This window comes from Bolinopsis microptera, chromosome 1, assembly GCF_026151205.1.
Source record: "Bolinopsis microptera isolate Bmic1 chromosome 1, MBARI_Bmic_1.0, whole genome shotgun sequence".
Classification (NCBI taxonomy): Eukaryota; Metazoa; Ctenophora; class Tentaculata; order Lobata; family Bolinopsidae; genus Bolinopsis; species Bolinopsis microptera.
The window spans coordinates 2,176,495-2,201,724 of record NC_087072.1 but is presented as its reverse complement, the minus strand read 5'-3'; the positions used below and the strand labels follow the sequence as shown (position 1 = coordinate 2,201,724).

The 25,230-nt window shown below is 38.5% G+C and overlaps 6 protein-coding genes across 6 annotated transcripts in view; 2 read left to right on the top strand and 4 right to left on the bottom strand.

Annotated features, from left to right (window-relative positions):
- Nucleotides 1–25,230, top strand: part of LOC134817510 (2-oxoglutarate and iron-dependent oxygenase domain-containing protein 2-like) — a 94,511-nt gene that overhangs the window by 3,684 nt on the left and 65,597 nt on the right. The gene's annotated exons all lie outside the window — the stretch shown is intronic.
- LOC134817291 (double-stranded RNA-specific adenosine deaminase-like) overlaps nt 1–25,230 on the top strand; it is a 536,580-nt gene that overhangs the window by 480,206 nt on the left and 31,144 nt on the right. The gene's annotated exons all lie outside the window — the stretch shown is intronic.
- Nucleotides 3,746–8,608, bottom strand: LOC134813891 (alpha-centractin-like). The gene is given in 10 exon segments (XM_063821797.1): nt 3,746–3,976; nt 4,115–4,176; nt 4,594–4,687; nt 4,830–5,003; nt 5,205–5,320; nt 5,323–5,482; nt 7,397–7,546; nt 7,708–7,822; nt 8,115–8,179; nt 8,488–8,608. Coding segments are annotated over 10 exon segments (1,128 nt in total). The 5' UTR covers nt 8,536–8,608; the 3' UTR covers nt 3,746–3,832.
- Nucleotides 9,047–12,072, bottom strand: LOC134813884 (DNA replication licensing factor MCM7-like). The gene is made up of 2 exons (XM_063821783.1): nt 11,920–12,072; nt 9,047–11,757 (listed from the first exon to the last, which is right to left on the bottom strand). The coding sequence occupies exons 1-2, from the start codon at nt 12,052–12,054 to the stop codon at nt 9,730–9,732; spliced, it is 2,163 nt and encodes a 720-aa protein (XP_063677853.1). The 5' UTR covers nt 12,055–12,072; the 3' UTR covers nt 9,047–9,729.
- Nucleotides 12,773–13,894, bottom strand: LOC134816610 (probable ethanolamine kinase). The gene has a single exon (XM_063825543.1). The coding sequence runs from the start codon at nt 13,882–13,884 to the stop codon at nt 12,862–12,864; it is 1,023 nt and encodes a 340-aa protein (XP_063681613.1). The 5' UTR covers nt 13,885–13,894; the 3' UTR covers nt 12,773–12,861.
- On the bottom strand, nt 14,096–15,908 carry LOC134816257 (cyclin-dependent kinase-like 4). The gene has a single exon (XM_063825020.1). The coding sequence runs from the start codon at nt 15,835–15,837 to the stop codon at nt 14,728–14,730; it is 1,110 nt and encodes a 369-aa protein (XP_063681090.1). The 5' UTR covers nt 15,838–15,908; the 3' UTR covers nt 14,096–14,727.

The following is a 25,230-nucleotide window of genomic DNA, read 5'->3' as shown; positions in this document are numbered from 1 at the left end:
GACAATTGACCTTCCGACAATTGACCCCCAGACAATTGACCCCCCGACAATTGACCCCTATGTAATTACACTGGGGTCAATTGTCGCGAAATCTAGGGTTTAGTACGACAATTGACCCCCCGACAATTGACCCCCCATGTAATTACACTGGGGTCAATTGATCGGGTCCTGGGTCAGGGTTAGGGTTAGGGTCCTGGGTCAGGGTAAGGGTCAGGGTCAGGGTTAGGGTTAGGGTTAGGGTTTGGGTTAGGGTCAGGGTCAGGGTCAGGGTCAGGGACAGGGACAGGGTCCTGGGTCAGGGTCAGGGTCAGGGTCAGGGTCAGGGTCAGGGTCAGGGTCCTGGGTCCTGGGTCCTGGGTCAGGGTCAAGGTCAGCCGGGGGTAAATTGTCGGGGGGTAAATTGTCGGGGGTCAATTGTCGGGGGGTTAATTGTCGGGGGGTCAATTGTCGGGGGGTCAATTGTCGCCCACCCGGTAAAAAGTGGTAAAAGTGGCAAAAAGTGGGCTTAAGACACGTGGAAAAGTTTGGAAAAGTTGGTCAGCCATAAAGGGCACCTAATGGGACTCAAAAACGTCAAAAATCCTTCGAAAGCTTCTTGTGTCGGTCGATCGATTTTTTCAGTACTACGATCTGTCTGTACTATAATAGTAATACTGTCCGTGATGTAAAACGTGACCTTTCCTAAATCGTGACCAGATTCATGATCTTGTACTACTACAGAATTCTGTAAAAAGTGATCACCGTAAAATTTACATCACGAACATCACGAACTAGATCACAGACAGTATCGTAATGCAATATTCAGATATAACATTATCGTGGAACTTTATTTTGAAGACTGAAGTTATAGTTTAATTGTTTGATTAAGTTTAGAAGTTTATTATAATACATGTATATAATTATATGTGTGATTGGTACAGGATTTATCCTGGTAATTATGCTCGGAGGATATCAGTGACGCGATTCCCACTACAGTGTAAGCTGCAGTGTAGCTGTAATAGTCTACCGCCATTCGGAATGAGTGTGAACTTGCTTACCAGGCAGTCATGATTTCCGCTTGGTACTCATCAGGTCTCTAAGAAAGCCAACAGTGTGCTGATATGCACTGTCATATGTACTTCCTAGAAGCAGCACACGGCCCATTTCGGACTTGCACGAGTTATAATTATTTATTATTATATATGTATTATCTTTTATTTGCAACTAATTATCGGCAAAATATCAAAATAACATTTTAAACTTTTAACGAATTTGACTACCCTCTCCGCCATTTCCCTATTTTCTGTGATCAAAGCTTGTTTTTTCATTGGGTACTCTATTCTCCAAGTCCAATTAGCTAGCTTTAAGTTTGATGCTCCATGAACAGAGCTAACATTTTTTCCAATTAATTCTTATCTGAAATATCGTTTCGGAGATACTGATAATACACCTCGAATTTACATTCCTATCATTTTCTAGTGACCATCATAGAATGCCAACATATTTACACGTACGCGTACGGTTGTTCATGTTGACTTTCCAGTAAAATGAAGCAGCAAAATGTACCAGAGTTTAAAGATGATATGAAGATAGAAGAAGATTACATCCGACCAGAATTGATAAAGACTGAGATCAAGAAAGAGGGCCTGGAAGATTGCAACTTACCAGAATTGATAAAGACAGAGATCAAGAAAGAGGGCCTGGAAGATTGCAACTTACCAGAATTGATAATGACAGAGATCAAGAAAGAGGGCCTGGAAGATTGCAACTTACCAGAATTGATGAAGACAGAGATCAAGAAAGAGGAAGATAATCTTGTTATTAAATCAGAAAAGTATTCGAATCTTACTTCTCAGATGCATTGTCCCATCCAAGAATCAGCATTACCTTGTCAACAGTCGGTTCATACTGATGAGAAGTCTTACAACTGCTCTGAATGTTCGTACAGTGCAAGCAAAACAATAGCTTTAGTTTTACATCAACAGACTCATACTGGTGAAAAAGCGTATAAATGCTCTGAATGTTCCTACAGCGCAAGCCGAAAACAAAATTTAGTTCGCCATCAGCTGAATCATACCGGTGAAAAGCCTTACAAATGCTCTGAATGTTCCTACAGCGCAAGCCGAAAACGAAATTTAGTTCGCCATCAGCTGAATCATCATTCATACCGGTGAAAAGCCTTACAAATGCTCTGAATGTTCCTACAGCGCAAGCCAAAAGAGAGCTTTAATTAATCATCGGTGGACTCATATTGGTGAAAAACTGCACAGTTGCTCTGAATGTTCCTACAGTTCAAACCAAAAATCAGCTTTAGTTTCACATCGACGGACTCATACTGGTGAAAAACCATTTAAATGCTCTGAATGTTCCTACAGCGCAAGCGTAAAACCGAATTTAGTTCGCCATCAGCTGATTCACACTGGTGAAAAACCTTACAAATGCTCTGAATGTTCCTACAGTGCAAGCGCAAAACCGAATTTAGTTCGTCATCAGCTGATTCACACTGGTGAAAAACCTTACAAATGCTCTGAATGTTCATACAGTGCAACCCAAAAACAAAATTTAGTTCGCCATCGACGGACTCATGCCAGTAAAACTAAAAATACATATCGATCTTTTGAATCTTCTTTTAATGGTTGTAATAAGTCAACTTCTCCGAAGCGGAACTATATCGGAGAAAACTCATACACTTTGTACGAAAGCAGCCAGGATTCAAATTCTCTACAAAACGACAGTGTTGAAGGACCCATTTTTGTACAGCCTCTACCTTTCGTGAAGCCTCTAACAGTAACATCTCTAACGGAGTCAGCTGACTCCCCACATTCCAGTTCCAGTTACCAACCAGTATCTCACATGTATCACCCTGCAACTCCCTTCACCTTCCTACCTGGTGAGCCTTTCTTCAAACCTCCTCTCAGTACAGTGCCTAAATACTAAATAACTATTTTTTATTGAAATGTATGCGATATCTTATAGCTGGGATTGAAGTGTGTAACTGAAATCAAATTATCAAAGCCAAAAACTGATGAAAAAGGTCTTCAAGTAAAGTTAAAAGTGACCACAAATTACTTTCTTATTTTGTTAGCTAATATTTGGGTTTTATTTATATTATGTAGAAAGTTTTTCGATAAAAATCAACAGATATTTGCATTCAAACTTAGAAATAGAAATCAATACCATTGATATAAAAATTTATACATTCAACGCACCTTAAATCAAATCAACAGCCAAGAGATCCACAATATATCAACAGATAAGCTAAATTTGGCAAACGGTCGGGCCGCCTGGGGACCAGCGTAGTAGTAGAATGGTGCAGATGTGACTTGGCAACAACTAAACTTTAATATACATAACGAAGAACGCAGTGCAGGTAACATAGCTGTTTACAGTATGAAAAATAAAAGATTAAACCCCGCATAATATCAAAAACCTACTCTTAAAGTAACCTTAAAGCCATATACGACACAGCTATTTCTCAAATAAATATTTGAAAACCCATCACGAATAAATATCAAATACGCTTTTTGAAACGTATTCAAGTCAGTGCTAGTGCAAATGCTAGTTTTGGAATTTTGTCAAATGATTTTCATCGTCCTGTTATGAATTCCATCTAGAATTTTAATCATTTGATCAACAAAACTCAGTAAATTAACAAAAAAACTGTAACTTACACAAATATTTTCAGCGAAGATGCCATAAGTCAAATTTTGAATTCCTTCTTCTTACATTTAAGGGTCAAAAGTTCTACACGACTGTGGTTTATTATTCCTGATGACAACCTATTGCCTCACGAAGTGTTGCTCTGGAAGGTTAAAATTTACACATAATGATAATCAAATATATCTACAAAACTTTAAAATGTTTTCCTATGCACTGCCCTTACTCCCTCTTCCTCATATTCACGCTTGGATATCCACATTTTCTTGAAGTTCTCCAGTGAGGCCAAGATTGATCCCCCGATCCAGGTTGAATACAAACGTTCTTGTGGCGCTAATATCTGGAATAATTTAAAATTGTTGTTAGTATTTAGAGTGTGTACACATGTTACCACCTTGTTCGAGAGTTCAATCGAGTTTAGTTTCCGGGAGGGAAGTCATGAATTGAATCATAATAAATAGCAGCGAAAGTGGATTACCTTCAATTTCATATCCTTTGGACATAGCTTCTTCAGTTCACCCAATAATCGATCTCCGAATCCTGTAAGAAAAGCGGGTTAATTTAATTATCACCAACTCTTCGGAATTGAAACCAAAATATAAAACCACCGTAATAATATTTCAAAGTGTTACACTAATGGCTTAGGATAAGATGGTTTGCATGCGATTGTTCACCAATTTTGCTAGTACTTTAGTTACGTTTTCGTGTATGTCCCTTGATTCGTCATGGATATTGCGCGCGAAATTGCCCCATGAATAATGGGTATTTTGCCCTAGTTATTTGCCCATTAACAGTATTTTAATGCCCAAGGTAAAACATTTTATAGTAGCCCTAACAATGTTATGTATCTTCAACGATGATTATTGATCGATTTAAGAAACAAAGATTATAATAAAACGTTTCCCGCTCTTTTTGTCGGAGGCTATCTGGCGCAAATCTATAATCAATAATGCTTACCTTTGAATAGAGTTGAACCACCAGATAAAACTATGTTGCTGTAAAAAGTTCTTCTTAAATCCATATCTGATCGCTGTATTGAATGAAATAGCACCTGAAAATATGCGTGTTATTTGTCACTTTTACACTTCGACCAAAGAAATGGGAAGGCGCTCGAGGTTCGATTCCTTAGGCTTTTTTTTTGTCTAAGTAACACGAGAATGTGAATATTTCTCTAACAAAAAGCCCAACATTACCTCGTGTAATCCACTGCTCTCCTCTCCAATAAGATCAGGTCTAAACAAGACCTCAGGTGCTCTGAATCTTGCTTTACCTATCTCAATCGTGCTGCCGTCCGGTAACATGTACGCTCCTTTCTCGCTCTCCATGGATTCCTCTTTTTGCGGGTTGTGAGCAAGATAACACGCTTTCTGAAGATAAGGTAAATTAATGAAGTTGTTGATCGCAGAACAAATTTAGACATATTTCGATTAGAGTTAAAATCTCTGAATATAAGTTAGTATGTTTAATGTTAAATAATGTACTAAGCAGCGAAAAATTTCAAAATATCAACAAATGTTCTGCATACAAGTAGTACACGGATTTGTTATCTTTAAGCAAGACCCACTTACCTCTTTGATGGTTCTAACAATCTCAAACTCTGAAGTAGTCTTGAAGTTGTGTCCTTCTCTTCTCAGCAGAATCTTGAGGTACCGTGTAATATCCCTGCCGGCTACATCAATACGCTGATGGAATGTGGCATAGCAAAACCCTCGTAAATAGGAACTGCGTGTGTAACACCATCTCCTGAATCTAGAACCACACCTGTCACTCGTCCTGTTCCGTACAGACTCAGGATCGCTTGCATTGACACGAAGAAAGCCGGGGCATTGAATGTCTCGAAAAATATCTGAAATTCAAGCGATTAATTACTTAATATGTAATCTAAAAATAGTCCAAATTGAAACATGAGACCACTTGATTCTAATAAAATGCTCCCCGCTCAAAACCAGTGACCTCACTGGAGTAATACACCATGTAAGTTGCCCAGGTTTATTCTCTTAGCAAGCAAACGTACTCCGTAAACTTTCTAGAAGTTTTCTAGAATATTACATGTTCTTGATGGCGGTTAACCTCGACTTTTACATATATTATTCAGTATCCATTCAAGTTTATTGTTACTTGAAAGTGAGATGTTGTAAAAATTAGGCAGGTTTCAAAGTAGATGGAACTGTTCCAAGACTTGTACTGAATAAACCTTGCATACCATGAAACAAGATAGTACCTGCTGTAACTGTTCTACCTTCAAAACGGTTAAATTTCAAGGTTGATAAAATTAGAGCAGAAGTAGTCAAGGCAACCACTTTATATATGGGTATTAAGTGCTGGCATTAACAGAGCTTCTTGCTACGAGTGTTGAGTTGGGAGAGAGAGAGAGAGAGAGAGAGAGAGAGAGAGAGAGAGAGAGAGAGAGAGAGAGAGAGAGAGAGAGAGAGAGAGAGAGAGAGAGAGAGAGAGAGAGAGAGAGAGAGAGAGAGAGAGAGAGAGAGAGAGAGAGAGAGAGAGAGAGAGAGAGAGAGAGAGAGAGAGAGAGAGAGAGAGAGAGAGAGAGAGAGAGAGAGAGAGAGAGAGAGAGAGAGAGAGAGAGAGAGAGAGAGAGAGAGAGAGAGAGAGAGAGAGAGAGAGAGAGAGAGAGAGAGAGAGAGAGAGAGAGAGAGAGAGAGAGAGAGAGAGAGAGAGAGAGAGAGAGAGAGAGAGAGAGAGAGAGAGAGAGAGAGAGAGAGAGAGAGAGAGAGAGAGAGAGAGAGAGAGAGAGAGAGAGAGAGAGAGAGAGAGAGAGAGAGAGAGAGAGAGAGAGAGAGAGAGAGAGAGAGAGAGAGAGAGAGAGAGAGAGAGAGTCCATGTGTTGTGTGCTGTGGGTATACTAGTGATTAGAGGTGCAATCTGTACATAATCTGTACATACCACAATGTACACTGCACATGTATGATACACAGTAGCACCGTGCTATCAGTAAACCCACTCTCAAGTAACACTCCAGTCACATCTGTATTGACATATTGGTTACATTCATTATTGCATGTTGGGGAAGTGAGAGACACACAACTAAGTATGTGATCCACAGCAGATCTCACTTCAGTGTCACATGTCATTACACTTCAGTGTCACATGTCATTAAACTCCGGTTTTCCACGAAAAGTTAATCTTAATGTTCCAGATTAGATAGATATATCCATTCATTGCGCAGTACGAAACTATCCAGATATAGTCGAGATATCACGTGCTTTGCTTGCTAACTGCTGCACACCTCGGTTGCCATGGTATTTCCAAACACATCGCGTTGGTCATGGGACCAGCTCAGACTGCATGCAGCTTACTACACAGCTTACGTGGAGTAAATATAATATACAGGAGGGTACACTCTGGTATCCGCGTGTTAGATATTGTGCACAGTGATATTTATGAGTGTAGTATGTTATCGGAGCTGTGTGTGTGAGAGTGTATACAGTGGTATAGTACAGTGGTATAATAGATCCGTGTGATATCACTCTTACATTCCCAGAGAGAATGATTCAAGTGCGGGATTTACTGTAAGTATCAGGTGTAATTAGACAATGTGTAATTTATACAGCAACTTTTTAACAGAGAGGAGATGTAGGACAATTTGCTAAATATTCACGGAATGTGTTCAAATACCGTACATCCAACTACATCATACACACTTACAAAAAATACCACGCTTAGTAAAGGAAGGCCCATTTGCACATCACAAAGGTAAACAGTGTTTTTATTGAGAGCGGTGTGTTAAATACCAATAAGTTACCTCGGCAGCTTTCTCTCGGTTCCTCCTAGGGTTTATAGGAGCTTCAGTCAGCAGGACAGGGTGTTCCTCAGGGAAGGTGTTTAGGTGGTCTTTAGAGTACACATAGTTCCACAACTTCTCCATATCATCCCAGTCAGTCACTATACCATGCTGCGGAGAGTAGACTTATTTTATTGGTTCAGCGATCAATGTTTGAGTGTAAATGTATTACTTACAACACATATATAACTTACTTTAATTCAGATTACGTGTCAGTGTCACAGTGCTGAGAAAGTAGACTACTTTTAATTGAGCATATTAACAGTACGAACCTCAATAGGGTATTTAATATTGAGCAGTCCCCGGTGTTCCTGAGCTTGAGAACCCATGAATATGTCTGGTTTCAGGGCACCTGCCATCACACGTTCGTACTTTGGTCGACCAATACTGGGAGGTTGGGTTTACTGGAGACTAGTAGATGGTGTTATATGGGTTGTTAATGTGTTGTTAATGCAAATGGTTACTGCCAAATCAATGTCACGAGTATTCGTCCTCTTGGTGTTTGTAAGACAACGGTTATATTTTGATCACGGGGGTTGTTTAAACTTGGAAAACGGGCATTTTATTGGATTTGTAAACACTGAAATTAAGTCATGCAAATTGAAAATAAGCATGATGATATAAAAACATTGTGCTTCTTAACGAACAAATCGGTACAGTCGGAGCTTTACAAACTTACAATGAAGAAAAATGGCATTTAGGCACAAGGTCTCCTGAGAATCCGGCTTTTATTAGACCTGACCCCTGGAATTAACATTTAGAGTCAAATTCATTTGGAAAAATACTGGAGATCAGCAAGCAGATGAACATTGTGTACAACTTTACATCATGAACTTATCAATCAAAAGTGTTCATAATTTAGTCAGTGCCAAAAATAAATCCCACTAATGTAACCTAACAATTCAAATGTGGTTTGTATTCATTACACTAAAAAAGATAAATTGTAATAAGCCTTATACAATAATATACGCACATAAGCCAGAGCTACAATTTGAATAATTCAATAAACATAAAATAAGATCAGCAAACAGCATGCAGGACACATAACTCACATTGTCTATAACAACGGGCTGGTTAGCGATGACATCCGAGTAGTCCATGAGTAACGGCTAGTGGTGGTCAGATGCTCGCGAAGCGGCTACTCTACCTTACAACTTGTTCCTTTAATACTACAAACCTAGATTTGGTGTATTGGTTAGATTACATTTGAAAATATCGTAATTCAAACTTGTATTTAAGTCTGGAACCTAGACTTGAGAGTAAGTTTCACAATTTCCGGTAATTTCTGTTTCAAGAAATGGATTAAAAAGCTATGAACATCGCAAGACAAATTTAATACATTGACAAAAATACTGGCAAGACTATGGTACAACAGCAGCTGTACAGTACAGTACAGGCAACATTTGTTTTAATTCAGGAAAAGCACATTAGGACTGATGAAACCTAGGGGTGGAAACTAAAAGTAATTATTTATTAAGGGCAGGTCTGGCTCCATCACTCAAATAGTCAGTATTTAATGATACTTTTAACTTACTCAGTTCCAGAATGGGATGATTCCGTTTTTAAATTGACAGTGCAGTATATGTACGAATTTCAGTAAAACTAAACGCGTTGTTTCCAAATATAATTCAAATAATTATCAAATAGTATAGAGATTTCATGTCATAATATAATTCCATAATTTAAGTAGTGTCGTATAAAGTAGTTCTTTGCATATATAATAATAATAAAGCTGAACTCTGTCATGTTTTGTAGTGTTGTGTCATAGTATGTACTATAATGGTAGTATTCCTAATGAATGTAGCGGCAAACTGGGTTTCAAAATTTACCCACTTTAACTTAAATGTTTACGTTAAACAAAAAGGACATGAAATAAAACCCTTCATCCCATAACCCGAGATGGTAAAAACTATAAAGCGACAATAATGATTAATAAAATTAAAAACTAGTTAAAAATGTTTAAAATCTGGGCACGTTTGCAGAATTACAAAAACAGTTCAGAGCTATAAATCCTAATTAAACGCTATCAGTTATTAATTCAAACTGGCATATTGCACAGCTTACAGAAGTATGAAGTAAAATTTTGAAATAAGATAGACATTGTTAGCTATGAGAATTTAAGTTGAAATTAATACAATAGTACTTAAGTTTTGTTCACAGTCAGTTAGCAAAAGCAGAATTGTTCTGATAAAATTTACCACAATTAGGACAATTAGGACTTAACTCAACCAGTGAGATATTAACAAATAAAGTATGCTGGATAAATCGTGTTTGTTCACACACGTACACATTCACTACTGAATAAAAGTGATTCTGGTGCGGGCAGCGTTGAGGTGCCAGATGTTGAGGCGCTCATACTCATCAATACACTCGTCATACTGCTCCTGATTAAAGCCCTTAGCAATACATCTCTGTCTCGCATCGTCATACTTCACCACAGTGCCTCCCTTCTGTAGATCTCTGATAATAGAGTAGATGAGATCAACAGGTCGAGTACGTCTGGCTGTTGTCTCGTCGTCAACAAGAGAGAATTTGGACATCTCCATCAGCCTGTTTGCTTCGTCAATATCCTCCCTTTCAACCACATCAGCAAACCTCAGTCTAGCTAGTGCCGTGGACAGTCTCAGTACTGCGAGAAGGTTCCTCGCGGAAGTGAAAGTAGCATTTCTTGGATCTTCTCTAGCCTCCTTTCGCAGTTCCACATAAGTGTAGACAATATACTCAGTCAGAGACTCAGGGATGATGGGGTCCTTGAGTTTGCAGGTGGCGATGTAACGTTTCATGAGGTCAGGGTCCAGAGGTTCCACCTCCCTGGGAGGGTGTGTGTTGTGCTGGTGCACGTAAGTGATGTGCTGGGCCAGTCTCAGGTCAGCGTTAGCATCTGGCTTGTCACGAATCAACCAGAGTAAGTCAAACCTAGAGAGTAGGGCGGCAGGAAGTTGGATATTCTGTTCTACACTCTTCTTCACGTTGTATCTACCATACGCTGGGTTAGCAGCAGCTAGGATAGAAACTCTGGCGTTCAGTGTGGTGAGGATGCCTGCTTTAGCGATACTGATGGTCTGCTGTTCCATGACCTCGTGTATCGCTGTCCTGTCACTCTCGTTCATCTTATCGAACTCGTCAATACAACAGATACCTTTATCAGCCAGAACCAGAGCACCTCCTTCTAGAATCATCTCCCCAGTTATAGGATCCTTCATGACAGCCGCAGTGAGACCTACTCCCGTGCTACCTCTACCAGTAGTGTACTGACACCGAGGTGCTATTCGGTCAATATAGGACAGCAACTGAGATTTAGCCACACCGGGATCTCCCATGAGGCAGATGTTAAGACTGCCTCTAATCTTCATACCCTGGGTATTTCTGTCTACCCCACCAACAAGAAGTAGCAACAGAGCTTTCTTAACGTCGTCATGACCGTAAATCTCGGGAGCTAGAGAAGCTGCAAGTTTATCGTAGAAGAGAGGTTCTTGAGCGAGAGTCCTGCATTCTTCCTCCGCCAAGCACTCCAGAGTGGATTCCTCGAAACCTTTCTTTACTCTCTCAATCTTGTGAACTTGGAGGAAAGTATCGGACATCAAGCCCCCCATCATGGCTTTGAGCCCTGATCTCTGAACAGGTAAGAAGACCCCAGTAACGTTGATGTGATCACCCGGCTGACAGAGCCTCGTGTTTTCTCCACTACAGAGTAGAGTCATACTCCGGGGTGTGTCTCCCACAGGTACCTGGTCACTGTCCTCCTGTATCTTCACGTCCTGGAACTTAACAAACTTGCTACCCCTAGCCTGCAGGTACAATCTCCCGTTACTCTTGTTAGTTTGACAGTCCTTGCTGGGACACATGTCAATGGGAGTAAACTGTATTCCAGTGATAGGCTGGTAGGTTTCAGAACCACACTGGTCACATGTGTAGGTAGCTACCGTCATGGCTGGTTTTACTTCTGTAGCCCTGGTTACTGTACCCCGAATAGTTACCAGAGTACCGATCCTATCTGCAGTTATCTGGCGGATAGACAAAGGCTTCTGGGCGGAGGGAGGGGTAAAGTTCAGCTCAAATCGTCGAAGTAGCTCAGGAGGGTACTGGTTCTTTGGATCTCTTATTTCATCAGAGCCCCTGTTTCGAGCCTCCAGCAGCAGTCTGTGTTGGATGTAAACGTCTAGAGAGTCTTTGTTCTGTACCTCGTGTTGCTGGTAGTCAGGCAGGATATCAGACACTGCTTCACTCAGCAACTTCTGGTATCTCACTGTGTTACCCATTATTTCTCTGCTGAGATCCTCGTCGAACTCAGCGATATCGTCCATTGAAAGTCTCAGGGACACCTGCAAAACAGATATAATTAATACAGCTATCAATACAATAATAATTCTGTTCATAAACTACTAAAATACAGGGCACGATCTAAATATTGTACCATCAACGTTTAATGTATGTACATAACATTGAACAGACCTTGTTCTCGGATTAATTAATTGAATATTCACCTGTTCTCGATGGGCGAGGGCTACAAGTTGGGTTCCGTATTTGTGTAGTTTGGTTCCCTTTCTGGGTCCTGGAACCGAGAACTCACTGAGAAACCTCTTACTTTTCTCCAACGCATCTCCATATACGTCTGCCATGTTTCTAGTTTTTTGTTCTAGAGTGAAATTGTAATTACAAATAAATTTGGAATAACATCATCATTGACAACTTTTTACTTCCGAAAAATATGATCTGCGAATAAACTGATTATAATATGCTTTTTGAGTGACTGGTTTAAATTGTTAAGATTTACAGGATCAATTTAAAAAATAAGGCAATTAAAACGATATTTTTATCATACCCAACCATTGCAAATTTAACGTTAAAAAGGCAAATCATCCAATTGAAAAGATCTTATCTATTCTGATAGTATTAAAGACAAGAAACATACATGACCTAATAACTATTATATAAAGAGAAATCGTTCATATTTGATATCATAATTTAAAATCTTATTATTAAATGCGTTGAAATGTAAGAATACAATTAACTAGAAAAAATCACAAAGAATACTCAATATATTTAATTATATACATACACTAGCACAGCATCCGCACGATACCATAATCAAGTAGAAGTTAAGTTTGGAGTTATGCAATTTAAGGTCAAGTTGGTTAGGTAAAGTAAGTTTAAGTCCTTAGTAAGGTATATTCATATTAGAAATTATTTGATTCTTCACTATTCACAGTATATAGCTCAAGCATCTGTAAATAATTTAATTATCTTCTATCATTGCTACATAAAAAGTTTATTATAATTCTAATTGTAACACTTATTATCACTTAATAAATTCATCGTAATATAAAAATTTAAAAACTGTAAACATATTACTTACTTAAATTTTTGACATTCAAAATCATGAAAATCCCCTGAATTATTACAATAAACTACTGATATGATCCGTTTTAGATATAATTGAAAAACTTTTCTTTTTGCTTGAAATATTCTTCGAGTTTTTGTTTGCTGTAATCAGCGAAATCAAAGTCGACGTCTGAATTAAGAGTTTGGAAGATCGCCCAAGTTCCCCACCAGAAATGCCCACACAATGAGAAAAAGTTGACTTCCTTGAAAAGCTGGTCTACTTGACCATCTGAAACAGGACCTAAACCTTTCTGTACGTGCACTTCGTCTAGGTAAATCCTAAGCCAACATTTCTGATAAACTTCGTCAGGATATCGACTGAAATCTACCGTTTCAATACCCGCATACTCATCAAAGTGATTGCCGAGGTCAAATGAAAGGTAGTTGGTGTTACCGTATTCATAATCTATAACCGAAATAGATTTTTTGGCAGGATTATGGATGATGTTTCCAAGTAAAAGGTCATTGTGGCAGAAACCAATCTGCAGATCAGACTTACTGAGAATCTTACCATTCAACGCTTCAAGCTCATCTAGAAGTGTGCCTTTGTTTTCTAAAATATCTTTCAAAACTACCAGCTTGCCAGAAGTCAAGTCATCCGGAAGTTGTTCCAGCCAAGAGCAAAGAGTCGAGTAAAATACTGGTTCATTGTCGGAGATCGGTACCTTGCAATGCATCCGGGCGATAGATCTAGCGATAAGTGGGGCAATTGCTGGATCCCTCACAGAATGTTCAGTCAACGTGTCCCCAGCTACAAAACCATATAGATAACCATTATTCAATGTGCAATAAACTTCTGAAGCAAATCCACTTTTGTGCAACTTTATATGAGTGTCAAGTTCACGTTTGCGATCGATGATGAAACTCGTGTTATTCCCATAAATACGCAACAGGATCATTTCATTCTTGTCTGTGCACGATTCCCCGATGAAGCCAAACAGTTTATTAGTGATACCAGCATCAAACACCTTGCACTTGATTGAAGACCAACTTGGTCGAAGAGTGGCGACAAGTTCCTTACCAGAATCTGAGTCATTTATTGATATGTCCTTGTGAGGAATTTCCATATCACCTGAACATATGATACATTATTGAGTAACAGAAATATGACTGATACTACGGAAAAACACAATATAATCGATTGAAATGATTTAAAATTAAGGAGATTTAAACTTTTAAACAGATTTGTGACTTCATTGGTAATTAACAGTTACAGAATTTGTCAGTAGATAAAGTGTTTATTTAAAGTCTGAACTGACACGATTAAAACAGCAAAAATTATCATTCAAGCATACCATTTCTTAAATTATATTAATGATATATATGTATATGTACATGTGCAATTATTACAGACAATATAAACTTGTTGTGAGTAGAAAATTATCTTACATTTTTTACATAGAAGCAAAACATGCTCTGTTCAAATCTTTGTTAAATAAACTCTGAAAAATAATAAATTAGATAAAATTACTGCTGACAAGAACTATTATATGAATTAAAATTTCTACTACAATTTAGTTGAAGTTATTTAAGATAGTGTAACGGACTCATATATAATTGATTACTTTCACTAGATGATTGTAAGCTACAATTATTCATGAGAAAGCACTAGAATTGGTTGTTTAGTTAATTTTTAACTACTCTTTTCTGTAGATCACATCCACAGACTATACTGTTACATCTGTTATCAAGAAAATTTGAGTACACCTCTCTAAAATAGAATTCATTATCAATCTTCTACTTTCGTTTAAACAAAAATCTAATCAACAAGAAAATCATTTGCATTACAATTAACATGCACTCTGAGAAAGGTCAAATCAATAGTATTATAGTTATATGATTATCAAATGAATTAGTAGCTAGCATTACGGATTAACAATTAACAACTTCACCAAGAAATGTTAGAGTCTTTAGATAGAAGGTAGGTGGTCAAATGTGTTATACTTTCCTTTCTCGCTATCGTTACAGGGGCTTTGAGAACTATCGATGCTGTGAGGATTCGGAGTAGTGATTTGTGGTAGGTGAGACTTTCCGTCTCGCTGGCGAGGCTTTCTTCCTTTGGATCCTTTCTTATCTTTAAACATATCTTTACTTTCACGGTTGGCAATTAGTCGAGCAAGTTCAGGTTCGAACCACTCTCTAAAATTATCGAAGTAGGAGCTTTCCAATAGCTCCTCACAGGTATGTCTCTGGGAAGGTTCAAGCACCAGGCAGTCCCTCATGAATTCTAAACATGTGGTGTTGAGGTTTGGAAACTTTGAATGAAGAGGTTCAAGAGTATTTGGATCAGGAATAGACATTCCTTGGAAAAATTGATTGCTCCTGAAAATCTGCATGTGACGAGGAGTAAGGTCTCCAAGTGTTTTTCTGATGAGATATAGCTGGTCCACATCAGAACGTCCAGGCCATAAAGCTTGACCATTGACAAGTTCAGCAAACACACATCCAATAGCCCAGATATCAACAGGCTGGCCATATTGTGTGTCTCCAACCAAAAGTTCGGGAGCTCTGTACCACCGGGTAGCTACATAGTCAGTGTACTCCTCACCAGGATTCATAAGTCTTGCAAACCCAAAATCACACAGTTTTATTATTCCATCCTTGCAAACAAGTATGTTTTCTGGTTTGACATCCCTATGAATGCAATTATGCTGGTGACAGTAGTTCACTGCTTGCAGAGTCTGCCACATGGTCTTTCGAATAGTTGTTTCATCAAGACCATTGGGGTTGGCGTCAAGCTCATTCAGCAATGTGTGATCACAGTATTCAAATACCAAATGAAGTTTTCTTTTGCGCTTGAAAACTTCAATCAAGTTAACCAAGTTATGATGTTTTAACTGACGGAGCATACGAATTTCTCTCAGAGCTATTTTCTTGATTAATGGGTCTTCTTCACTCTCAACAAACTTTTTTATGGCCACCACTTGATTGAGCTCTTTATGGCGACATTTGAAGACAACACCATAAGAACCTTCCCCTATTTTACAGATTTTCTCATACTTATCCATTCTTCCCAGCATTTGAGTGTCTTGTGACAGAATTCATTGCACTGAAGCAGTGTTCTGAGTAGTTGTCATCTGCAAAAAATTGTAGTTAAAGTTAAAATGATAATATAAGGTATGAAATCAATCATTTATATTTGTATAAATTTAGAAGATTTAGTCAAAACAATGCAAGGTATATACACCCCCCGCGCGTGAGGGCACGTTTTTGCTAGTAATTTGCGACATTACTTTATGGATATCGAATCTCGCGACTTCAACGAAGTGCCGGGGACAAGTTTTCAATAATTCATAAACTTTTCAGTTCCTATCGTTTTAAGCATCGTTAGGGCTTTCCCAGAAACTAACTCTCATCATCCTAGGATAATCATGTGTCGCACAGGACTTGTTTCAGTAGAGAGTGTACTCGCCTTTACGAAAGAATGACGTGTACGTTTCGGTCACCTGCGGAAAAAGGAAGTGAGATATCGAAAATCTGAGATAAACCCGATCGATAAAATCCTTTCAGGTAGGTGCTAGTCAAGGTTTCATCTCTTTAGACATTAAGATGGCTTCAAACACCTCACAAAAAGTTTTCAAAAGTAAAATTTACTCGCGACTTTCAAAAACCACCATAAACATGCCCTCATAGATTTTTGAGGGCAAGTTTTTGAGCGCGCTGCGTGACTTTGTCTGAGCAACAGCAAAACGTATAGTTACAATCTCGCAACTATGAACAGACAAGGAAAATATTGTATTAGTATCTGTCAAAGGAATTTAATGTATTTTAACAACTTGTTCTAATAATGCTAATAACTAATCGATGAACCTCATAAATGGTCGGCCCGGTGTGAGTGTATAGTATGGGTTGTGCTCTGAAATGGGGCGCTGTTATACTTATTGGTTAATACAGCGGCCAATCAGGATCGAGCTGGTTTGTGGCTGCAGTCCAAATTTAGGATCATATCTGATTAGGTACCTAATTAGTGATTATGCACTTTAAAGTAAGATTAACTCGGTATTCACAATCCACATTAACAATTGTCTGCAACCAACCAAGGTCAAGCTGACTACTTAACGAGAAAATCATATTATTATATACTATATAGTGTTTGTATCATTATAAGACGACTCATGTTTCTGACATGTCACTTGTCAGTTAAGAGGTGAAATGAAAAGACAGTTAGACTCTCATTTGATGTACACATTTTTCTGAATTGTACATGTAACAATCTTTATCAGTAATCTGTAATCAGCATATAAATCACATACCAATGTATCAAAGTGAAAACTGAAATCTTACCTGACAACACAAATTATAATAGTACCATTTTAACTCTCATGCAAGTTTACACTTCTACTGCACTGGTTTTAATTGAACTTCCAAGAACTGTCCGGAAAATAAATCAGTCAAAAGCAAAGCCCCCGAATGCACTGTACACAATCTTCGTAATTACCCAATGTATTTTATCGTGTACTTTGTACAGACAGTTCCAATTAAATGCAGAAGAGTTGTTTAATGTTCCCACTTCCCAATTACAATCATAACAAACTCAAAATTGAGGATTGTATACTGTACTAATTTCTGCCAAATAAGCACTATATAGACATCACAATTTTAATCAGTGTATATCCCGAGTGGCGTGACGGCTAGAGCGTCGGTCTACTCGCGGAGTGGTCGCACGTTCGATTCCCCGTGAAGTTCGCATTAATTTTTTGCCCAGATCACTCCGAGCACAATCATTTTTCATGATAAATAGAACATAAACAAAACTGACATGGGCCTGGCTATATCTAATTTTAAAACATAACCCAGGCTTGAATAACTGTTGAGTATCAGAAACCAGTGCAGAAAAAGAAAAGATATTTATCTCACTCCACTCTTTCTGCTGTTCTTACTGTTCTCCACCTCTGTTTTAGTGTCATTAACCGCTGCTGGTTCTTCTATCCTGAATGCTTGTTAAACCGGGGACCTGTATAAATATATAAGTTACAACTATTTTTTAAAGTTACAAATATCAGCTGATTTGCAAAATGTAGCGATTTAATCATGTGGATTGTGAATACCGAGTTAATCTTACTTTAAAGTGCATAATCACTAATTAGGTACCTAATCAGATATGATCCTAAATTTGGACTGCAGCCACAAACCAGCTCGATCCTGATTGGCCGCTGTATTAACCAATAAGTATAACAGCGCCCCATTTCAGAGCACAACCCATACTATACACTCACACCGGGCCGACCATTTATGAGGTTCATCGATTAGTTATTAGCATTATTAGAACAAGTTGTTAAAATACATTAAATTCCTTTGACAGATATTAATACAATATTTTCCTTGTCTGTTCATAGTTGCGAGATTGTAACTATACGTCTTGCTGTTGCTCAGACAAAGTCACGCAGCGCGCTCAAAAACTTGCCCTCAAAAATCTATGAGGGCACGTTTATGGTGGTTTTTGAAAGTCGCGAGTAAATTTTACTTTTGAAAACTTTTTGTGAGGTGTTTGAAGCCATCTTAATGTCTAAAGAGATGAAACCTTGACTAGCACCTACCTGAAAGGATTTTATCGATCGGGTTTATCTCAGATTTTCGATATCTCACTTCCTTTTTCCGCAGGTGACCGAAACGTACACGTCATTCTCTCGTAAAGGCGAGTACACTCTCTACTGAAACAAGTGCTGTGCGACACATGATTATCCTAGGATGATGAGAGTTAGTTTCTGGGAAAGCCCTAACGATGCTTAAAACGATAGGAACTGAAAAGTTTATGAATTATTGAAAACTTGTCCCCGGCACTTCGTTGAAGTCGCGAGATTCGATATCCATAAAGTAATGTCGCAAATTACTAGCAAAAACGTGCCCTCACGCGCGGGGGGTGTATACAATATACATGGGAACTTAGGCAGTCATATAATATATCATAGTCCTCCAAAATGGCTAATGCTGAACTATGAATAAAGACCATGATAACACTGACAAGCAAATGGTTCAAAGCAGCTTGAAAGTGGTGCATCTTCTCATGTTGGCTCTCCACCCGAGCCCATAGTGCCTTCTAAGAGCCCATAGTGCTCTCTAAAGTTTTCCTACATTCAAACGAGGATTTGACCCCCTCCCCCCTAGGATGGTATCATGCTTGATGGAGATTGCAATCAGCAGCCAGTTTGAATCCTGCATGTACCATTTTTATATTTACACTTTTACATTCGTTGCTAAATTGTAGCTCTCTTATCAGTAGTTCTGTGTGCGCGTTGAATTATCTCTCTGGCTTTGTAGATTTGTATACATTGTTTGTACATTTTCTGTACAACGTGTACGATGCCTTATCCGCTACAGAGTGAACATTTTGAGATGGTAGATGATGCTATGGTTGAGAATGGCCAGTTCCTTACGGAATATGTGAATCAGATACACATGGCGACGGACAGTATTTTCAAGGAGATTAGAAGTAAAATCGGAGTTGAACACAACGATGATGTGCGATTTGATAAACTGAACCAGAGAAGTGTGCCTAGAGAAAGGTTATCAGAATGGTTAGAAACAATGTGCTGGATACTGAACAATTATTGTGGACCATTGTTACAATCCGCCACAGAAACAGCTGACGATAACCGAATGTTCAGGAAAGAAAAAATAGCTGATGCGACCAAAATCATAGAACTACAAGAGAAGTTACTCACCAAGCAAGAAGAAGATATGGCTAAAATCAATGATTTGCAGGAGAAGTTAGCTTTGAAGAAGGATGACGAAATTGGAACTGTGAAAAGTGCAGCTCAGAAAGAGATCAAAACCTTTTCGTCTCTGTTGAAAAACACATGCAAAAACGCCTTTGCACCGAAGAAGATCCAAGCTGCAGTGAAAAGAGTTGCCCTAGAAGATGATCGAAGTAAAAGCCTGATTATCTTTGGGCTTCCAGAGACGGAGGAAAACCTGGATGCTAAGGTATCTGGTATTTTGTTGGACCATCTCAACGAAAAACCGAAAATTTTGAGATGTAAACGAGTTGGAAAGGACACAAGTGAACGAGTCAGGCCAGTGAAATTCATTTTGTCAAGCTCAGATCAAGCTCGTACTATCTTGAGCAAGACTAAGCTACTAAGACATGTAGACGGGTTTAGTTCAGTTTACATCACTCCTGATAGATCAGCTGCAGACAGAATAGCCTACAAGAAAGTTGTCGACCAACTGATAAATAAAAGGACAGCAGAGCCTGACAAAGTTCATGTTATCAGGAACTTTAGAGTCATTAGCTCGGAGAAGGAGCCTTTAGAGTGATATATTTTCTATAAATACAATATTATATGTTTTAATTCATTGATTAATTAATTTGTTGCTAGGGCCCAATGTTATTGCGGGTGTGGTATTTCTTACTGCACACTACTGTGTTTTGGTTACCCCTCTTTCAATACATAATTTGGGTTTCATACTGGGATAGTGGAATTTAGGGCTATATCGGTTTTCTCCATTTATAACTGGGTTTATTTAGAAGCATTCAATTCTGTATAATTATGTATTGTTTGAAAAGTTTAAGATTTTTAAAAAATAATCCTAGGGGGCACACCAAGGACTTATGTTATCAGCTCAGCCGAATGATCGGGAAATCTGTAATACATCACATTTTACTATGGTTTACAGCGTACTACTGAAGGGTACCTAAAGAAGACTTTAGATATTTTGACAGAGCACCTCCTAATTCTCATTTCACCCTTAATCACGGATTTCCCCATTTATGTGCATACCTTGGGATTGATAGTACAAGCGGGTTCCGAACCAGTCCCTTTCGATAACGAGTCCCTTTATTCTTTAAGCAACACTGCCAAGGCCCTACTATACTATACTAGTACTATACTATACTGCGATGTGGTAAGACATGTGAGGACAAGAATAAGATTCGCAATGTTAAGAACCACACTCATTGCTCTACGAGGGTACAGAGGGAAAAAAATGGACATCAAATATGAGAAACCACTATCAGAAGTCTCTTATAACCTCATCCCATCCCCTATGATGGAGTAGATGTGTATATATTTGATTTTTGATATTTCATATTATATAATATTGGTAGCAGTGGACAATTTCCGTTACCTCTGTATTGTGCTCTGCCAATTGCAACACTTGAATTAATTTACTGTATATATATTTAAAACTTCAAGTACTATACTATACTATATGAAGTTCTTAAGGCACTCAATTAGAGTCCGAAGCTAAAAAAGGTCCAGGGATTTCCTTATTTTTAAATCCTATTTCCCAGCCCCATTTTCACCAGAATTCAGGCAACATATTTCAAGTACCAACATTTACGGAAGTATATGTATATGAAATAGCAGTGACATTTTAAACCGGATGTGAATTAGTTTTAGCTTTAGAAATTGAAATGGTTCTTAATGCAGGCATTATTACGATTATTGATTATAGACCTAGGCTAAGATTGTCATACGTTGTATGACCCGCCGCGCACGAAGTGCGGGCTCCCCCTGTATCGTCAGGACGATAAAGTGAAACGACCGTGGGGGTCGCAACGTGATACAAGGCTAAGACGGAAACAAAAGAATTACGAGGCCGGAAGGTGCCAAATATTTTATTACATTCTACTTGATCCAACATTTTACGAGAAGCAATATGCAATCGTAGCAATAATGCAACTGGATTATTACACAATGTAAATTTAACAACGTTTTAAATATCTCTGATTTATGTTGGTACCAAAAGTTGAATAATACAAAATTAAACGTGAATCATAGTTGGGTCAAGCTGTTATGTATGTATAGTAAGCCTTTTGCCATCTGTGCATGCTTCAAATGTGTAAAATGTTGCTACACGTTGTATACCTCTCGTGCACGCGAAGCGTGCACGCCGGCGAGAGAGGCCTTTTATGGCCGGCCGGCCGGCCGCGCGCGCTTCGCGCACGATCAAGGAGTTATAGACTGTGTCAAGTAATGAATTAAAATGGAAAATTTAAAAACTAAACAGGTGATACCAGTACGCACAACGCACACTATTTATTCAAAATATGAATAAATAATTAATAGTAATTAATAGCAAATATTAATAACATCGTTGATGAGTTAGTTAAACAAAAAATGTATAAAAAGCTGCAATGTCTCACATAAAAAATCGAAAAGAGCGCCGCACATAAAAGTTGGCGTGAAAGATATTAATGTAAATAATTATTTATATCATGTCGTGACCCCCATTTTTATTTCACTAAATCATGGCCCCTGTAGCGTTTTTACGATACATGGGGGGGTGTACACTTGCACGCGGCGGGTCGTAAAACGTATGACGATATTTAAATACTAGTCTTGCTCTAACCAAAGCCCTCTCGCATGCACATTGCAGAAATAAGCGCGTCACGCAGTACGCGTATACACATGGCTATGTGAATACTAGTCAATACTTGATTAGACCATTGTTAATGATTTGGCCCGGCGCGCGCTACTTCGTAGCACTTGCTGTCGAGAAGAAAGCGGCGCGCGCTACTTCGAAGAAATTCAGACAAGTAACATCCGTCAATACTTGATTTGTAGCGCGATGCACTACTCATGGGCCGCGCCGCACATCCAATAATGCTTCTCGCAACCATGACTTATGCAAATTGGCGAGATGCAAAGGATCTTGCTCTATCCAGAGCCCTTGCGCTTGCAGTAGCGCGCGCCCGCCTCACGGCGGTAAAAAGGGCTCTAGCCATGAACCCACCCAACGATTTTGGCACCACTGTACAGTGGTGCCAAAATTTCCCGCGCTTTTGTCCTCATATGCAACGTGTGTAGCCTTTCAGACATTGATTGCGTAAACGAGGTGTCGTACGTCACCTAAAGATCAGGTGACAGGGGGCTGACCATGCCCAAACCTAATTGATCATTGATTGGGTCTGAGGTCACCTAATTATGAGCCTATGAGGTCACGTGACTATGACGTCACCAGACCTTGTCCTAAGTTTCCCGCTCATTGGACCAAGTGAGTTTGCATGCTTGTGAATGTAGGTGTAAGTACAGCTGCACTGTAGTTTATACCTAATTAACCCCTATACACGGTCACTGTGCACTATAGAAACCTGAAAAGTGGTTACTGCATACTGGAGGGTGAAGTGCCAAGACTTCCTTCGCTACATAGACGCTGTTGTCAGCACTGCACGCGCGCGCACGAACCTTCCCATCGGGGTTCGTGGATAGGTGCTTTTCTTGACTTGTGAAACAAGCGCGCCCGCAGTGGCGCGAAAGCACATGGATAGGTGAACAAAGGATCGTGAATCAAACACTTAATATAATAAATTAACTTAAAAATTAAATATTATTATTATTACTGCATCATGTATTACAATTGACAATAAACAAATTTACGAAAATTTCGCCCTTTTTTGTCGTATTCCTCGCAAAATTGTCAAAAAGTAAATAATTTTAGTGTGTAATTTGTTGCACATTTTTTGCACATTTCACAGTACTAACAATGAAATTAATAAAACGCCAATTTCGTGTAAGACGTTTTGTTAATTTTGTTCTTGACAGCTAATTGGATTGTGAAAGGACAAACAACTAATGCATAATGGGGCAAAGAATGGGCGGGCTTGAAAGCTTTTTTGTGGAAGTAAAAGTGTTGAGAAAAGTTGGTTTTTTGTACCAATATTTCAGATTTTTCTTGGTGATTAGTATTATCTTTTGCTTCTCCTCAGCACGAGTTATAGTTTAAAATTCCGGATAGAGACTAGATGCTAGCAGCTTGGGTAATTGACCATTTACGTACTACAAGATCATTTAATCATTTAATTAATTAGCCAAAAAGATCCTAGGAGAGTGACAAAGTATGAAGAGCAGGAGATAGGCCCCTATAGTGTTAGATGACTCTAAGTTGACCAATTAAAACCAGTAATTGTCGTATGTACAAAACCTGTAAAACACAATACTTTATTACATAATAGAATAACTTTACAACCAAATTAAACCAATTCCAAATATATACCTAATAACTAAACATTGTAAATACTTACCGATTGGACGGTAGTGTGCTGCCAATGTTCCACTCCTCCCCAGTCCCATCGGTTATCCTTCTTTGGTAGTCATTGCTAGAAAGGGTAAACACGGTTAGAAGTATTCTGTCACGAAAGAGAGAGAAAGGTGTGAACAGTAATAACATTCCCCGGTTTTCCTTTTCCAGCAATGCTAGCCCCAATTTCTCTCAAGATTGCACTTAATAATAGGAGACTCCAACACTAGATTCTTGAAATTCGGTAGTTGGAAAGGACGTTTTGGTCATAGAATGCCAGGGAAAAGGGTAGAATGTTTTACTATTGATATGATTAACCCAAGTTTGTGTGAAGGTTACAGAAATATTTTTATTCATTGTGGAGTAAATGATATTAAGAAACGGAGCTCAAATATCGAGCAGTGTGCCAGTGATCTCAAGGTAAAACTTGATGATATATGTCGTAAATGTCCATACTCCAAGGTTACCGTTTCGCCAGTACTACCCACTAAGTTTGGTTGGTTGAACGAGAAAGCATTATATTTTAACAAACTTATATTTCAATATGTTGACATGAACCCAAGGGTGGGAACTCTAGATTTTAATGAATTTGTTGGTGAAGATGGTAAACTAGCTGACCAGTTCGGTCGTTTCAAGGATAAAAGTGATGCCATCCATCTTGGGTCTACTGGTATCTTTAAGTTGTCTAGGTTAATAGTGGATAAAATACAGCGCAATCCAATAGATGGGCGCCAATTTAGTGATATTGCTAGGAGTAAAGTTGGGATGTTCAATTCACGTGTTCAAAGAGCTCCGAAACCATGAATAGAACAAATATATGTGAGAACTGTATCTGCTGCAGCAAACCTATTCGTGCTGGACACCCATTTATAAATTGCAATAAGTGTGATTGCATCATTCACAAGAGATGTAAAACACAGGAAAACATTGCCACTTTTAGAGAAAAAACTTACTGCTCAAATTGTATTCAAAATCATGATATAATTCGTTATAATCCATTCTATCAAGCACCTCACTTTTCAAACAACGAACTACTTGACAATGAACCTCACGACTATATAGACTCAATAAGTACAATCTCAAAAACTCTTGAGAACTGTCAATCATATTCTACTAAAAACTTCAACAACCTCATAAAGCAGATTCCTCAAACAACATCAAAGCGCATATTCTCACACTACTTTCGAAATATTGATGGAAATGGTACTAACTTTGACAAATTGGCCTTAGAATTAGCCTGCACAGACCACAAATTTTCTGTGATAGGTTTAGCAGAAACAAATATTGATCCCTGTAATAGTCAGCTGTACCAAATTAAAGACTATACTTCATGTTACCAAAAACGCTTCGTTTCTAATAAGACACAACAGGTAAAAAGTAAAGGAAGTGGAGTTTCTCTCTACATTCACAACTCCTTTAACTTTAGTGTGATTGAAAAGTTATCTGTTTGT